Below are 18,453 nucleotides of genomic sequence, written 5' to 3' on the forward strand. Positions count from 1 at the left end.
TGAAATTAAAAAACAAAACGAAACAACAACAAAATAAACAAAAAACAACCAAAAAAAAAAAAGAAAGCAGTATATACATCTTGTTGAATATTGTCTGGGCAATAGGTCGTCTTCTGGGGTATGAAATGTTAATCACAATGCTGATACAACTGGAGGCCTCCCCTGATTTCTCAAACCCCACAGGATGGACACCCTAAATCTCTCCTCAGCCCTCTTAAAAGGCACTTAAAACTTCTAAACTTGGCTAAGCAGAAGCTTTCCAAGGAATGTGATTGTTGCTGGGATCACTGCTAAAGTGGCTATCCACTTACCCCATGCACCAAAACCAGTCTCACTCTGCCCCTGAGGGTTGAGGCTGTAAGGCGGCTCTGTCCTCACCTTTAGGTTGCTCAGTAGTCACTAGGTTACCAGCTCCCACCTGATCCTTGCTCTGCGACCCTGAGGGCGGAGCTTGCAGGGGACGTACTCTCACAATGGCTCCCTGTAGCCCACAGCCAAACACCATTAGCTCCATCTGGCTTAGCGGCTCAGTCTGATCCCCTAGACAATGCCCAAAGTTCTCCTCACTCTTGCTCAAGCTCTCCCCAAGGCAGTTCAACTGAGTGCCAAGTCGAAAAACACCAAAACAGTCCATAGGTAAGGCCTTTCCGGTTTGTAATCTCGCTGCTGCTCTACTTACAGCTGCTGGTGGGATTAGATAGATCAAACACACTGACCACTTGCCAGTTTTCCCCTGTTTTTGTCCTCCTCTTGGGGGCCAGAAGTCTCTCACTGACTCTCTGTATCCTCAAAGGGATGATTATAGGCAGATCCCACCAGCCAGAGATGCCTAGATTCTTATCTCACCAGACTCACAGTGCCCAGTTGCAGGTAAGCTGTTACTTGGCCACCATGTTGCTCTCACTCTCCGGCATGCACTTTTTTATTCAACCAGCCAGCCTGTGCCTCTTCAATGGTGAATTTAGTCCATTGACATTTATTAAGAGAATTGGTAAGTATGGTAGAGTTCTATTTATCTTATTTTGTGAAAGTCCATTGTGTAGTTTTATCATTTGTGCCATTGTGGAAGCTAAGTTTTGACCTTTAGCTTCTGAGTGATTACTTTGCTGGTAGCCCATTGTGATGGTCAGTGTTGAGAATAGGTCTAAATGTCCCCTGTAGAGTTGGTCTTGTTGTGGTGAGTTTCTTCAGTGCTTTTATATCCAAAATAGATTTGATTTTTCCATCATTTTTGAAGCTTAGTTTAGCAGAATACAGAATTCTTTGCTGAAAATTTTGTTTAAGAATGTTGAAAGTGAATGACCATACTTTTCTAGCTTGGAAGGGTTCAGTTGAAAAGTTTTCTGTCATCCTAGTTGCTCTGCCTTTGTAGTTCAGTTGGCACTTACCCCTGGCTGCTTATAGTATTTTTTCATTCATCTTGACTTTGGGTAGGTTCATTACAATGTGTCTTGGAGAGGCACTGTTTGAGCCATCTGAAAGGCGTGTATTGGGTCTTTAGTAAAACTTGGGAAGTTTTCATTTATGATAGTCTCTAGAAGGGCTTCCATTTCTTTGGGACATCTTCTTCCCCTTCAGAAATCCCTATTTTTGTATGTTTGAATGCTTCATGGAGTCCTGTAGTTCTCTAAGTGCCTGTTCTGCTTTCTCTCTCTTCTTTTCTGCCTCTTTAACCACCTGGGTTAACTTGAAAACTTTATCCTCTCGCTTTGAGGTTCTTTTTTTTCCATGGTCTAACCTATTTTTGATACTTTCTACTGCATCTTTCCGTTCCCTGATTGTCTCCTTCATTTCCTTAATCTTATCCATGTCTTTGCTATATTCTATATATCTCACATCCAACTTTTGTTTCTGTCTTTCCATTTTCTTATCCATTCCTTTTATTGTTATATCATGCATATTTTAAATTCCCTTTCTATTCGGGTTCCTTAATTATTTATAGGTGGAGTCTTCTGCAGTAGCTGCTTCATGGTCCCTTGGTAGAGTTGCTCTGTTTTGGTTTTTCACATTGCCTGAATGTTCTCTTTGGTTCCTCCTCATGTGTTCTTTCTTCTTATTCACCTCCTTATCCTTTTTTCTTCTCATTGCCTCCTTCCCATCGAATTACCTTATCTCAGAGCTTAGAGTTTGGAGTGGCCTCAGCCTGAGCAAAGCCAATCTCCTCTTTGTGGCCAAGTAAACAGAAGTCCTTGCTCCTGATGACAATATGTTGCAATATATTGTCACTGGGTCACTAGGTGGCACTATGGTTTTTTTAGGAGACAGACAGCATAGCCAACAACCTGAGGTCCTCATTCCAAACTCAATTGCCTTTGGCAATTGCCTGATTATTTCCTAAGCATTCAGGCCCTGCCATATTGGGATCTTAAACTCACAAGAATCCTTCAGAGGCAGGTCTCACAGTGCTCCCTGACTCTAGTTCCTGTGGGGTGCAGGAGTCCCTCAGCCTCTCCCAAGAATGAAGTTTTGATTCCTGACAGGCAGAATTAAGACTGCCATGATTTAGGCTCCTGCTATGACCTTTTCACTACCTTCCCACAATAGCTGCCCTGGGCTGCCAAGACCTTCTCAATATGGCTGCCTTGCTAGCCACTAAACCTATGGCAAGTCCATTATAACCAGTATTTAATGTGGTTGGTGTATACTGCTTGAGTCCGCCTACTGTTCCAAGCTTTCCACTCAATGTGCAGCTTCCCCAACAACTGAAAACTCCAGAAAGGCTTCCTCCTGCCCTGGGCCACCATGGGGGTGGGGTGGGGAAGCTGATCCGAGCCAGTTGCAATCACTTACCTAATTCATCAGGTCTCCACTGCTCTAGATCATATGCTGTATCCAGCTCACCACCTCCTCACTGTGTTCTCTGAGCTATGACTTTGGGTAAGGTTCCCACACCAGGTATGGCTGAGTTCCTTCTTTTTCCACAGTCATTCTACGAAAGCTCAGCTGAAAGATCCTTTTGGTCCACCATCTTGCTCCTCCTCCAATTATTTGAAATATTTGAGGTCTAATTCTAATGTGTTTTCCCTGCTATTTTTTTTCTGCTAAAAGCCATGAAAGTTTGTTTCTTTATGTTTATGGATGTGGGGGGGCTTCAATTTTAACAGAAATATATTATTGGAAATTCTGTAATATTTGGATGGGTTGTATTTTTTCAGAAAAAAATTTAATATGCTGGTGCCACATATCTGGAAGAGCTATAAACACTGGCTCATTTTGTGTTAAATTCTCACTTGAAGTTTTATAAACAATACACGTTCTCTGAACTTGAAATTCAAGATCACACAAGACGTAATCTGTGGTTATGAATTCTAAGAAATACTCTAATCTTCTTTTCCTTTACTCAAGAGCCAAAAGCTAAGAAATAACTTATTTGTGTTGCTTTCTTTGTAGCATGATTTCTTCTTTAGGTGACTTTCTCACTGAGGGTGTAGCTCTTTGGCATCCCACATAGATAGAGTGGTTGGACATAATTATTTGGCTTTAGGATTCTGTGAAAGCAATACATTCTCTGTAGAAACCATACTTCATATATCCTTACAACCAAAGTGTTTTTCACAGTTAGCACAATATGCAACAAATTATATATGCTATTGAACACTGTATTATGAAATGGCCTGTGTGTGAGATGATGTCACCTAACTTCAGGCTAATATAAGTATTCTGAGCTTGTTTAAGGTAGTCTAGGCTAAGATATTATTTTGGTAGGTTAGGCATATTAAATACATTCTTAACTTAAAATATTGTCAACTCACAATGGGTCTAATGGAACATAACCCCATCATAAATTAAGGATCATCTGTATAATCTTTGGAGTTCTTTGTTTTAATTCCCCATTTGCTTTTTATTTGAGCCTTATGTCTTCTTTTAAAACCTTTGAACAGATATTAAGTTTCCCTGTAGCGCTAATACTACTAGGCAGACATCAGCTTCAGCATTTGCTTACCACTACTGGTTTATGTTACCACAATTGTTTTATCTTCAGAAAGATCATCTCTTACATATCTGAAACCTTCGCTATTTTTAAGAGCATAGTTTTAATGTTCTTCACAGAGTTCTAGGCTAAATTTTTTTTAGGATAAATTTTTAAGATATTTCTTCAGAATATTGCTAGAACCAACAGAGGACTTTTAGTTTATTTGAAAAATAGTATTGTCTTTACAGTTAATATCTCAGGTTTGTGCACAGTTAATCTCAGTTACTTTCTCTCTAAAACTGAACACACCTAAAAATGCCTACATAAACTCAAAAAGGTTCATAGAATTTAAGACTTTACATATGTCATTAGTAACTATTGATTACTTATTTTGGGAGAGAAACAAGAGTTACCAGTTAAACTTGGCTTTGAACAGGTTCTAATTATTAACTTTGCATTCTGTAGTGAGAGCATTCCATTTGTCTAAGACTTATATTTATTTGTGTAATTGACATACATCAATCCAATATACCAGTTCAAATGTTTTGCACAAAGACTTCCTAAGTCTTTTGTATCCAGAATATTGACTAAAATCTGTAATGTAATCCGTCTATATTACATGCAAGGCAAGTTAGTTATATTTGATGGCAGACAAATCGATGAACAAATCTTAAGGAAACACATGAATGAAATAATGTATTGAACAAATAAGTGTTATTGAGTACTTACTATGTTAAGTGTTGAGGATATATTGTGAATCACAGCATAGCCACGGATAAACATAAGTAAAATTATAATGATATTATAGCATAATGAGTTTTATTATGTGAGCATGTTCAGAGTGCTTTGAGAGCATTCAGGAAAGGATATTTATTTATTTAGGTAGATTTTCAAGAGTAGTTAACACAAGACAAAAGGGACCTAAAAGATAAGATATTAAAAGGGTACCTCAGACCAAAACCAAAAGCAAAACCACAGTCCAGAGATATGAAAAACATGATATATTTAAAGACCTGCAAGATTCTCTGTTTCTCTGGAACATACGATATGTATGAAATTCAAGATAGATGAAACACTGGAGAGATAGACAGGATGTCAGACCTTACAGCATAGTTTTTGCTTTGCTAAAGCCTTTGGACTTCAGTGTGAAGAGTCTCTAAAAGCCTGTAAACAAGGCTGTGACAATAAGACCTACTTTCAAAGACCTACTGGATGTTATTACCATTCAACAAATTGCTGAAGACTTATGCAAATTATTGATATAATTTTATTTTCTGATAAATAGACTCTCAGGTCCATGCTGTGGCCCCTGGCATTTTTTCTTCTCCTGTTTGCTCAAATATGTAAGTATCTAAGAAATTAATCCATAAGAGTGTTGCTTATAAGCAGATGATTACATGAAAACCCTCATTCTTGTAATTGTACTTGGATTTAGTGGAATTTAGTCATTTGAAAACATTAAGCAGTAAGTTTTAATCATACAGAGTAAATCTTTGTTGTCCTCTTTATGTACCCCCTTCTCCTCACTGTGATTCTATCATCTCTATATATTTGGAGTCTTCATACCATTTTCAAGTATGTCCCCACTATGCCCTGGCCTCTTAGCTTCCCATGATCTAGATTTGTCCTTTTGTTTTCCTCCTCTTTGAAACATGTCTTTTGAAATTATTGGCTTCCTACAGATGGCAAAATAGTTGGCTATACAGTATTAATGACATAATCAGCGAGTGCCCCCCAAAGGGTATTTTAAGTTTACAATAATAGTGTTTAATGATGGAAACTGCAGGCCCTTAGAAGAGACATTTTTACACTGAGAGAATTTTCATTCCTTGGTAACCACGTAGTTTGTTAGTCTGTTGATGCTTATGTTTTTCTCAACTCAAAATGAGGGAGAAAAACCATTACTTTTGGCTCAAAGACATCATCTTTAAAAAATCAACAGAACAAATGAGGTCCAAGATAGACTTTGTAAACCCAAAATTCCACACAACTATATGTATGAATTATAATTAAAAATTGAAAAAAAAATTGACCCTAAGTAATAACACAATGATCAACCTTTCATTACAGACAACAGAGTTTCCAAAGAAATTGCTTGCAAGAAAAAGTATGTATCATAAAATTGACTGATAAAGCAATATGTTAGTCATACTTTCTAATGTGTCATAATAGAAAAATAAATTGTGAATTATGTAACTAGGAATAATCTATTGATATTTATCATCCCCTCTCTCTGCTATTTTCTTTTTTATGAAGTTTACTACCAGTTAATATTTAGATCTTACTGTGTTCCAAAGTTATCAAGTAGTAGCGTTCTCATAGGTGTAGAATGGTAGAGCAGTAACAGATCTAGCCATCGTAAGAATAGCATCAATTTCAACAATCCATTTTATCATAGGAAGCCATTAATCAGTATGGCTTTGTCGACCTTACTGGTGAACGCAATAGGAGCTATGTCAAGATGCCTAGATCTGTCTTTAGCAGTTTTTATAGGAAGAAACCTGGTCACCCAAAAAGGTCACATGAAAAATTATCTTGTCACCTATGAGCTGACACTTGAAATAGGCCAAGATAAGATTGTATATTTTTATAAGGCCCCACTCTGGAATTTAGACAGATTATTCAGAGAAAGGGTTTGGGAAACAACAATATAATATGTCATATGGAAATCTACTCAATCCTTAGAGTATGCAGAAATACAAAAGTTTTGATCTGAGGGAATATTTTTCAGTTTAATATTATAATTGAAAGCAATTAGAAAATAGGATTCTATCACATCTCATGACAAAGAAAACTTTAAGAATGTCCACCTTTTATATACTGAGGTTGTAAACTCCTATGTCTAGTCCAAGAGTTGTGGGTTAGTTGTTTATGTACTCAGATAATAAGAAAAACAATATGCAGAGAATATTTTAGCTTATACTTTATATATGTTATAGTTGATTTATAATAATTATCTTCTCTATTAAATTTTAAGATTTATTCTTTGATCTAGGGTCTTATTTCCATGAGACAAGTATTTTACAGCATAGGCTGTCATCTCAAAATACATTTTAAAAACATCAGCTGTGGTTTAAACAATAAGTTAAAAAATACATTAAGATAGTTGCGGATTAGAACTGAAAAAATGGCTTTTCTTAGGGTGTGCCCTGAATGCTCTCAAATGAGTCAGGAGTGTACTACAGACATGTTAACTTTGTTTTGAATGTTGCCTTAAGGTATGACTAATTTCAGACTGATTTAGGCAGTATTTTATATGTGAACAGCCCTCTTATAAGAATCATTTTATTTAATTCATGTCACACGTGTGTTAAATAAATTCCGATTTCAATTCCTCAGCCTTCCAGACATTACTGCCAATTACTTGCGTATAAACTGCATGTTTTAAGTGTTATAACAATTTAAAAATAAACTACTAGTTTAATATAAGAAGATGACTTTTGTAAACCCAAAATATATTTGCAATAAGTAGAGGGTTTTAAAATCCCATAGATGTGTTCTATTTCTGTCACCATCCGGTTCAAATCATTGACATCAGTAAGGAAAAAGATCACTCAAAACTGTTCCTTGCTTCAACTCAAAGTGAGGATTGTTATCCTACCCTTATTCAATTATCTTTGATTCTCAGTTCTAGTTTGGCATTTATTTTTCTATCTAAATTATTTTTTTTACTTTGACATTTTGTCCTCAGCTTCCCTAAGATTATTTATATTGATTTTTTTGCTGGGTACAAAGCCCTTCCATCTCTAGAAAATATTATCTTTTATTGTTGCTTATCAAATAATTCTTACTGGCTAAGTAGTTATTTCCATATATACAAACCACAGACTCACCCTGCATCAGGGAATTGAGAGGAAGCAGGGCTAATTTTTCATCCTTATATCCTGGCTGGACAGATGCCTCTGAAAGTTTACAAACACTTTGACTGCATTAGGAAATAGTTTTTGTTAAAAATAATTTTATACATATATATGTTTAAAATTTTAACTGCCTCATGAACATATTCTTGCCAAAATATTTTGATGCCATGTGCTCGGACAGCAATTTAGTGATTATTTTTTTTTCTAAAAAGTTATTTATCCCAGTAGTAAATGCTGGAAGTAAAGGGGTATGCTTTGAAGGGAATATGAATAAAATATTATGCACAAAATAATCTACTGTAGTACAGAATAAATCAACTTAAAATTAATCTTAAATTCTATATTTCTTTACTTTTTGTGCCAATTTTTAAAATAAACCATGATAATAATCTATCTATGCAGTGTTTCATAAGAAAAATTAAATGTTATCCTCTGCCCCTCCAAAGTAGAATAAATTGTCACATGATTTTTTTCACCCCTGATGATCCACTTTCCAGGTAACTTCTGAAGAATTGAATAGTATAATTCAGAACATAATGACCTGGGTTGTGGCTACAGTAACTAGCATATTATACCCAGCCATCACAAAATATGAAGAAAGGTTACAAAGTAATACATATCCACTGTCTGATGACTCCATCCTCTCTTCAGATAGTTCAAGTTTCTGCAGTACATGCAGTGAAGAGTTTACATACAGAAGCTACACACCTGAAATAGCTAGAACATTTCAGCCAGATCCCTGTGCATTTACAGTTGATGTGTCAGTAAAAAGAACAAACACAACTTTAGATCCTCCTTCTGCATATATGGAAAGAACAGCTGTTGGGAAAACATATAGCACAAAAGGACAGCCCATAAGCTCTAAACTCAAATACAATAAAACCAGCTTCCAATGTTCGCATCTTAAGCTCAGAAATAGTAAGTCTGACAGTCACTTATTAGCATCATTTGAAACAGGCACTAAAATATCTAAGGATGCTACCACTGAAACTGATAGAACTGACAGCTTGGGGAGTTCATTTTTTGGTGATCAAAAAGAAAAAGCCATGGATGAAATAAAGAATTTAAAAAATGTTTTTGTTAACTTTAAATGTTATTTGAAAGAAGAAACTCAATTGATTTTAGAAAGCATTTTCCAAGAAATAATGTCGGATTTAACCCAGGCAATTCCCTCTCTTTCTTCTGTTACTGCTGAAGTTTTTGTTGACCAAAATGAGCCTGAAAAAGATGATGTGCTCTCCAATGTTGATATCTCCTCAGTAGCTTCTGATATTGTGGAAAACATGCTTGAGAAATTAGAATCTGCAGTTGAGAAAACATATGTTGAAATGTATTCACAGGAAGACTTGCCAGTTGACATTAAACCAAGCTTAAAAGCCTGTGAGGAACCTGCATCATCAAATGAAAAACCTTTAAAAGACTCACTGCCTTGTAGTTCAGAACCCATGTGTGATATTGCAGAGAACATGGTACAAGATATTTTAGAAAGGCTGAAGACTCTTGCATCTTATAAACAAAATGAACTTCCTCATCCTGAAGACACAGCGAAACTTTCCTATCAGCAACTTACGACAGAGCCAACATATATATTCCTTCAAAGAGAGGACAGTAAAAAATCTAGTTCTGAACCTGATGCAGCTAATTTAGCTGTCAAAGAAGAAATACAGAATTTAATATCAAAAATTTTTTCCCAGTCCTCTTTGGTCGGTTATATAGAAGAAGCAATCAGCACCATACTAGGCTATGTACAAACTGAACTTAATGATGAGACACTTATTGCATCTGAAGAAACAGTAGTACTCCTTCAGCTATTTGATGATATTTTCACTCAGCTCCATCAGGAACCTGAAAATGCAGGTGTTCAAAAAAGTAGACAATCTAGAGTAAAAACGACTTCTGACACTGAAGAAAAGTACAGACTTGCTGGCACTAGATTATCTAATCATGCTAAGCCTGGAAGATCATTTTCACCTATTAATGTTCCAGGCATGGCCCTTTATTCTGAAGATGATAATGAAGAGATAGATAAGATGGTAAAAAGTGTGATTGATTCATCTTTCAAGGAGGAGAAAACAAAATCACAAAAACAGATTCCTAAGCAACAGTTGACAAAGGGAAACACTGGTTTTGAACACAAAACAAATATTGAACCACCTACAAAATCTGCTCCTAGAAGCAAAGTTGTATTTCATGACTGGGAATTAAAGTCTGAGCTACCACCTCTTAATAATGATGGCATTGTAAAGAAAAAGGTCCGCTTGAATAAAGACGTTTCCTTTTTTGGCCAAGATCAAAAACATCAAATACAAAAGGCTTCAGAAAACATAGTTAAAGTTGTTTTAACAGAAATGCTCAAGGAGGTACCTTCTGTTCCTCCTGGTCAGTTAGATAACAAAGGACTGTCATATCAAGAGGGGATGGACCATATGTTCTCTGTATCAGAAATTAATACAGTAGCCCAAGAAATAACAGATGCTGTGTTAAATATACTTCATAAGGCATCAGGCTGCATTTCTAATACCATTAAAACTTCCATTTCATCATCAGTTCATCAAACTTCACTAAATAATTTTGAAACTCATCCCACAATCAAGGAAACACCAAATAAAAAGCCATTGAAAATATGGTTTGACAGTGAAAAGAAAATGAAATACTTATCTGTAGATCCTACAGATAGTTCCCGGGTAAAATTTCAAGGAAGTGACTCTCAACCCGTAGAGGACATTAACGACAAGATCATAGATACAATTTTTAAAAGGCTGAAGTTATTTGTTTGTCCAAAATTGCAAAGGGACTTCAAAACTTCACTTGCCAAGCAATCTTCATTACAATCTCAACTTAGTTCTTATACAGCTAAAATAGTAAACATCGTTTTGAGTGCTATCCAGAATGAATTGGAACTCAGTAAGGAAAATCTAAATCTTAGGGAAATCAACCATACCAAAATCCTTCCAAAAGAGAAAAGATATTTTGATGACACTGATAGTAAATTAAAATCTGTTGCAACAAATGTCAATGATGACATTATGGCAAGTCCATTATTAACTTGTATTTGTGAAATGTTATCAAGTAAAAATGCAGACCAAAGAAATGCTTCACTTCTTTCAGAGTCCACAACTTCATATGGATCTGAGAACACTGATAAACAAAATACTTTGCCAAGTAGGCAGGATAAAAAAACTGTTTACAAAAATCTGTCTACTCCCTGTGCTCTCCACAGTGTCATTGATGGGAAAGATCTCAAAGAGAATGGCAAATTACAAGTGCTAGACAGAATTGCAGAGACACTACATGAAATGTTAAGCAAGCTCACAGAAACCCACACTCACTCTCAGCCATCTTGTAGTCACCAAAACAGAGAGAAGATTAATGGAAATCAGCAAACTGCTGCATCGAAGTCTAATATTCATCTCATTTCCAAAGCCATTTTGGAATATATTCTTGCAAAATTATGCTGTATTGACATGGACACCAGTTGTGCAAATTCTGGACTGAAAGCTCTCTCTGAGTCGCTTGACATTGACAAACTATCTTTTACTTCAATTATTGAGGAAATGGGCAAATGCACCGACATCATCTCCAGCATTGTTTCCATAATGATTCAGGAAGACAATAAAGAGGCAACCAAAAGCAATGCAAATATTGCTCCTGTGTCTTCCAAAACAGAGAGAACTAAAGAAACACACCCAAATAAACTGAAAGCTGCAGCTTCAGATATTGTTAATATGGTCTTTGCTGAACTGGAAGGGTTTGCCAGTGGAAATTTAGGAACTAAAGATGCTGTTAATGAAGAAAATGAGAAGATCGGTAAAATGGATTGGGAGTATGAAAATACCAGTATTTTCACAGACACAAATGTGGAATCATTGCAGTCTGCTTTATACATGCATGCAAAGAAGATATCAAATGCTATTTTGAAGGCTATTCAGACAGAATTAAATGAGAATTCATCAGATTCGAAAAGAGGTGTTAAAAATCCACCACCTGAGGCACAAATTTTTAAGGATATAGTCAATTTAGTTTTAGACGCAGTATCCTCAACTATAATTAATGAAACTGAATCTGCAGAGTGTGGCATTGAAGATTATCACTACAGGCCAACTTATGGAAATTTTCTTCCTGGAGGAGCTGAATCAGATTCATTTCTAGAAGATGATGCACATACAGAGAAAATACTTATCAGACAGACATCACAACTAAGAGGAGAAAATAAAACACGTTCTCTTGAACAATGGGTTCTCGAAAGAGCCTTAAATGAAATTGAAGTAAAACTCAAAGAACCACATAAATCTCCAGTTGCTCCCATTATAAGAAATATTTTGAAGGAAATTTTTCAAAATGCTTTAATAAGTCAATTAAGTGTGCTTTCTCTCTCCCACTCTCCTTTTAGTGGTATGTCTCACAATGTTGATGAGCCAATTGCTCAGACATCTGTTCCATTTATTGATAAAATGATGGGTCCTTTTGTGTCTGAAGGTGATGTAACCATAGTAACAGATAATATTGTTAGAACTGTATTTCATAAACTTTATTTAGCTGCCATGAAAGGAAGAAATGTAAGTAAAAATAAGTATAAAAGTATTACCTTTTCAGCAAATGATTCTTTTCCTGAGCACACCTATAAAAGAAAGTCTTCTGTCACACTTTTGGACAGAAACCCACATATTCTCCAATCCAGATTCAGTGTTGATAAGCAGACCAAGGTAAATGTAGTTGAAGACATTGTACAGGCAATATTAACAAATTTAGAAACTTTTGCTACTTCCAAAGTAACATCTCTCTTTTTTCCCCAAGAGAACTTCACAGTTCCCATGCCTTTATCTATTGAGGAAAATAAGACTACATCGAGGAAAGCATTATTAGCTAAAGATTCATATTCAGATGAGCAATCTTCCTGTTCCTCAGTGGATCATATTAAGTTAGGAAATACCAACTTTTGCCAACTGCCGTCATCTAAATTAAATTCTTATGCAACAGAAGTGGCTAGAAAAATTTTACAAGGTATAAAACATGAGTTAGATAAAGAAAGGAAAAATCCTTTCTCAACTCCTAACATTGTGGTTTCTGATAGCATTGCAAGTCAAATTGTTAACACAGTGTTAGATATTGTATCACTTAAAAGCAAATGTGACAGAAATTCTGACAAAAACAATTCTGACAAAAAACTTGACTCAGGTCAGCAAGAAGGTATTATTGAAACGCTGTTCAATAAGACTGAATATCGAAAAGTACTTCAGTTTCAAATACAAGATACCATTGAAGGTATCTTGTGTGACATTTATGAAAAAACAGTGTATCAGAATAATCTCTCATATGCCACACCTACTCTGAAATGTAGCACAGCCAGTAAACATTCAGAAGCAAATTCTGAAATGTTCATTGAGAGTGCAAATAAGATTATTCCAAAACTTTCAGTTCCTAAATCAGATGTCATTTTGATATCCAATGATATAGTGAACCTTGTTCTTCATAATCTCAGTACGTCTCTAATGCTTGTCATGAATGCAAAGACTTCTCCTTCAGCAAGATTGCCCCTGACCTTTTGTGATACATTTCCCCAAACAGAGTGTCAAGACTTTCATCTTAAGGCTTCAAAAAGTGAAAGAAAAACTGTGTCTTTTCCATGCTCAAGAAATCAGAAGTCATCTTATGCTGATGATAATCAGAAAACTGTAGTAAAGAAAGAGGACATCAAGAAATCTGCTCTTGACCTATGTGAGGAAAGTGTTAATTTCATTGCTAAAACTGTTTTCAATCATTTAGAATCTTTTGCCACAGAAAGAATAGATTCATTAATTACTTTTGCTTTCCAGCCTAATGAAAAGTCATTCGTTAGCACAGAATTGGGGAACTGTAAACAAGATCAGAGCATTTTTCATGAATCAAGCCAAGTAGAATCGAATGTGAATGTCTGCAGACTATCAACAGCTGAAACCATTCTCAGTCAAGAGCTCACAGACTCCGCTTTTGCCAGTGACAGGAAAAAGGCTGGATCCATAATTCATGTATCACAAGCTATCCTTAAGAAATATGCTAATATCATTGCCAGTGCCACCTTGAAGCTTATTAAAAATGATTTAGACTTAGAAATCCAAAAGATATATCCATATTCAGATAATATTTTATTCCAAGAAAATACCATTGTGAGTGAAATCATCAACACTATGCTAAAGATTTTAGATAGAAGATCTGTAAAGGAAATTGGTTTTTACTCAAAAGAGAATCCCAACTTTTCACAATTAACTGAATCAAATGCAATATCACTGCAGAAGGAAGGAAAACAGAAGGAAGGAAAAACCAAACAATCTGTGTTTACAAAGAATCAACTAGAACAAAATCAAATGATATCAGCAAAGAAAACCCAAAGAATTGTTTTGGAAGAAATATTTATGAGAAATAAAGACTCTAAACAAAAAGAAAATAATGAATTGCTGACTATAGTGGAAGAACATTTGAATAAATTGTATCAAAGAGTAATGGAAGTTATAGGCCATTTGCCTCCACCTAATGAAATTTCAAATTTTACATCTAATTCCAAAGTTAAAACTTCAGGCATAACACAAAAAGTTTTTCAAGCACATATTAACACTGTAGCAAATGACATAGTTGAAAGTGTCTTGGGAAAAATGTACTCTGTAGTTGTGACATCAATATATGAAAATAATAAAAGGAAAGAAACAGAAATGACTGACAACAAAGATCCCTCACTATTGAAACCATCAAGGTGCAGAGAAACTAAACAAGCAGGAGAAAGAAGTAACTCTCCCAGATACGCAGTATCACAGGTTCGTTCTTACGCAGACAATCAAAATGTCTCTGTGTTGGAAAAGCTTTTTTTGCAATATTCACCATCGCAAGTAGAAAAAGATTTAGTTCAAATAGTTCTCGATAAAATCACAAATTTTGTCTCACATTATCTAGATGAAAATTTGGCCTCTGAAATTTGTTCTGATGAGACACATCTTCTAAGGCTACCCGTTTCTAAAGACAGCCCTAAGAACAGCCCTAAGCCAAGTTTTAAAACAAGTTTGAAACCAAGATCAAAAGGTAGCTCTTTGCCTAAAGTTACAATAAAACCACACCTAGGCCCAAATGGTGCTAAGGCCAAAAGCAAGACCAAGTTGGGTCCCGGGGAGAAGATTACAAAAGACAGCCAGTCCAAGACTGCCACTGGACTGCCAAACGTTCAACCAACAGGAGACGCCAAAAATTTACTGGAAACAAAATTACCCACTTCAGAATTAAAAATGTTTGCAAAAGACATAATAAGTAATATCCTGGAAGCAGTTGTGAAAGAATTTGAAAAGGTGAAAAAAAACAGAGCAATGGTAAATATGAAAGCTTTGCCATCTGATCAAATTGTGGCAGCAAATAAAATAGTTAACATGGTTTTACAAGAATTACATGTTACAAAAAAGCATCCGTTAGATTACCCATTAAAATTCTCACATTTGGATGACCTCAAACTTTCACAGGGGAATATAGGTTCAGAGACCCTTACCAATCAAGCCTGTTTTTACTTGGAGAATGTTTCTTCACAGCTAGAACAAATTTTTCCTAAGGAAGGTATATTTAAAAAAATGTTTGACAAATGGCAGACAGAATCAAATGACATGGAAAATGACAAATGTAAGCTATTGACAATTGCTGAAAATGTTTTGACTGAAATTTCAATAAAAGCAAAAGAATTAGAATATTCTCTTTCACTTTTAAATTTGCCACCTCTTGAGAATTGTGAAAGCAGGTTTTATCATCGTCTTAAAGGAGCTTCGGCTAGAGCCGAAGATACCAAAGCACAAATTAATATGTTTGGAAGGGAAATTGTTGAAATGCTATTTGAAAAATTACAGCTTTGTTTTTTGGCTCAATTGCCCACTCCGGATTATAAAGAAATTCCAGCAAACACTAAAGAACACATTTCTGCTAAAAGTAAATATGGTTTTCCATGCAAGCAAATCCCCAGCAGTTTACCATTCTCTACTACGAGGACAAAAGACAAATTTTCTGTGAGCTCTAGCAACCAAATTGTTCAAGACATCATAGAAAGGGTTTTAAATATATTAGAGTCATTTGTGGACTTGAAGTTTAAACATATCTCTAAATATGAGTTTTCTGAAATAGTGAAAATGCCTATAGAAAACCTTTTTCCTGTCCAGCAGAGACTATTAAGCAAAAAGATGTTGCCAAGATTACAATCACTAAAAATACTTTCTGATGAATCCAAGTTAAGTACTATTTCCAAGGAAAATATACAGAATACCCTTCTACAGGTTCATTCATTCCATTCAGAGTTACTTATATATGCTGTCAGTATTGTCAGTGACATGCTTGGCATGATTAAGAACAAGCTAGACAAAGAAATAAGCCAAATGGAACCATCTTCAATTAGTATTTTGAAAGAGAACTTTGTAGCAAGTGATATCATTGGCACACTAATGGACCAGTGTACTCATTTCAATGAGTCTTTGATCAAAAACCTTGCACAGGAAAATTTGTTGCAAGGAGCTGAAAATGCGTACATTGTTAACCAGGTTAGATTTGAAACTCATATGAAAATGCCCACATCAAAGTTAAAGGAAACTAGTTTGGGTAATAAGTCTCCACAAATGAGTGTCCCTGGCTTGGTGTTTTATTCAGAGGAAGATAGGGAAAAGAAATGTAAGATTTCATCAAATTTACCCTCATATGTCAGATCCGCTGTAGATGACACAATCAAAAGCTTAGAGCCAGTGGAAAGGCCTGATTCAGAAGCTACACCATCATATTCTGTACACAAAGTACAAGATCACAGCCCAAGAAAACCTAACTTTGGCTATTTTGATGAAGTGGTGACAGGAAATAGCTTCCTTCCTGAAGGCAGTGTCTTACAAAAACTTTTTAAGAAAGCAAATGATTCCACAGAAACAGCATTAAAGCAAGTCATGTCATTTATGGAAATAGGAAAAAGTGAAAATCCCAGAGTGTTTCATTATGAGACCCTAAAAGAAGTTGTTGATCCAAATCAAATTCAGACAACTGTTCCTCCACTCAAAATATGTTTAGCTGCAGAAAACATTGTCAACACTGTGCTGTCCAGCTATGGCATTCCAAGTCAACCCCACACTAATGAAAGCGAGGCAATGAAACCATTTTTCATATCAAAGCAAAGCCCTTTTTCTGAGGTATGTGGAGGACAAAAGAATGAGGAGAACAGTTTGCTTAGAATGTGGCATAGAAGAATCAGCTGTGTACCTGAAGAAGAAAACAACAACCCTGAAGTCAGCAGGATAGATTCTTCTTTATTGCACAAATGGCATAAAAATAAGTACCCAAAGAAAACAGAATCACTGAATGAAATTGAAATCATTGCTTTTGCTGATCATGAACTGGGTCTCAGCGAAATTCATTCAATAGCAAGGCATGTCACCACATCTGTGGTCACACATCTAAAGAACTTCAGGACTAAAGGTAAGAAGGAGATAACTTACTCTAAAAGTTAGCATAATTTAGGAAAAAAGAATAAAAGATATGTTTAAAAGAAGTCCTATGCAATAAGCTTGCCTTCAGTGTTTTTCTGAAATAGCCTTGGAAGTGGAGTGATTATTTAATTGCTTTTTAACCTATCACAATGCTAAAAGAAAAATAAAAGGTAAATATTTGTATCATTTGAAACTGAATGTTGTGTTGGTCAGTATTTAATATCTGTAGATGAAAGAAAATGAGATAATTTTGAAGCAGGAGATTGTGGTTGTTGAGCATGAGGCATGAATTCCAATGAGTTTTTAAAGTTCTTATACTTGAATTCTGTAATCGTAAGTCATGTACAGTTTAATTGATTTAAAGTTATGCAATGTTTTTTCCAAGTGTATAATTGAAGCTTTTGCTGTAATTATTAACATTTTATGAGAACAGTAGAAATAAATATCTTGTTTTGTTTGCATTCTAGTATTCTCACTTAAATTCCTTTATAATACTCTGTATATACCTTTACAAGGATTATATTTACATTCCCATTTTCAGTATTATTTTCTATCTACGTTGGGTTAAACTATATATATATTAGCTATTTTTATGTCAAAACTATTGACTATTGGTAGTTTAATCAAATTTAATTTCATAATACTATCATAACCCTAAACTGGGCCAATACTTCCAGTCACCAATAACTAGTTGCTACATTACTGGTCCAGATATATCCCTTGCCCACCATTCAAAAAGAGATATTAATAATCCTTTCCACCTGCACAAGGAGATTGTTTCCGACCCTTAAAGCTAGGATTCTCAGGGTGGGAAGTTAGTTATGCATCTGCAATTACAAACTTGCCCAGGCATGACCTAGCTTATCTTAGAAAAATAAAGAAAAACAAAATAAGCAAAAGTAGACCCTTGATCCCATCTCATTAGTACTTGGCTCTTTCTATCAAATTGATTTTCTAATCAGAAGTGAATATGTAGGATATGTACTTATCTTCTATAAGTATTGGTGAGGAAATTTAGCTACAAACAATATGATTCCAATAGAAATTAAAAAATGATGGAATGGAAAAAAAGAATAATCAAGGCTCTGTATTCAGACATGTCCAGGGCCTTCTAGTGACTTCACTCATGTGCCTCCTTCTGCTTGGAATACTATTTTCTCATTCCCTACATCTCAACACAATCACATTCTGTCTAGAAATGAAAGCTTAGCTTAAAGCCACC

At 35.3% G+C, this 18,453-nt stretch overlaps 1 protein-coding gene across 1 annotated transcript in view; it reads left to right on the forward strand.

The window, feature by feature from the left end:
• FSIP2 (fibrous sheath interacting protein 2) overlaps window positions 1-18,453 on the forward strand; it is a 103,166-nt gene that overhangs the window by 46,490 nt on the left and 38,223 nt on the right. Inside the window, exons 15-17 of the mRNA XM_053597752.1 lie at window positions 5,199-5,256; window positions 5,984-6,020; window positions 8,271-17,220. Coding sequence (XP_053453727.1) covers window positions 5,199-5,256; window positions 5,984-6,020; window positions 8,271-17,220 — 9,045 coding nt within the window. The remainder of the gene's footprint in view (window positions 1-5,198; window positions 5,257-5,983; window positions 6,021-8,270; window positions 17,221-18,453) is intronic.

This window comes from Nycticebus coucang, chromosome 7 (genome assembly GCF_027406575.1).
Source record: "Nycticebus coucang isolate mNycCou1 chromosome 7, mNycCou1.pri, whole genome shotgun sequence".
Lineage (NCBI taxonomy): Eukaryota > Metazoa > Chordata > Mammalia > Primates > Lorisidae > Nycticebus > Nycticebus coucang.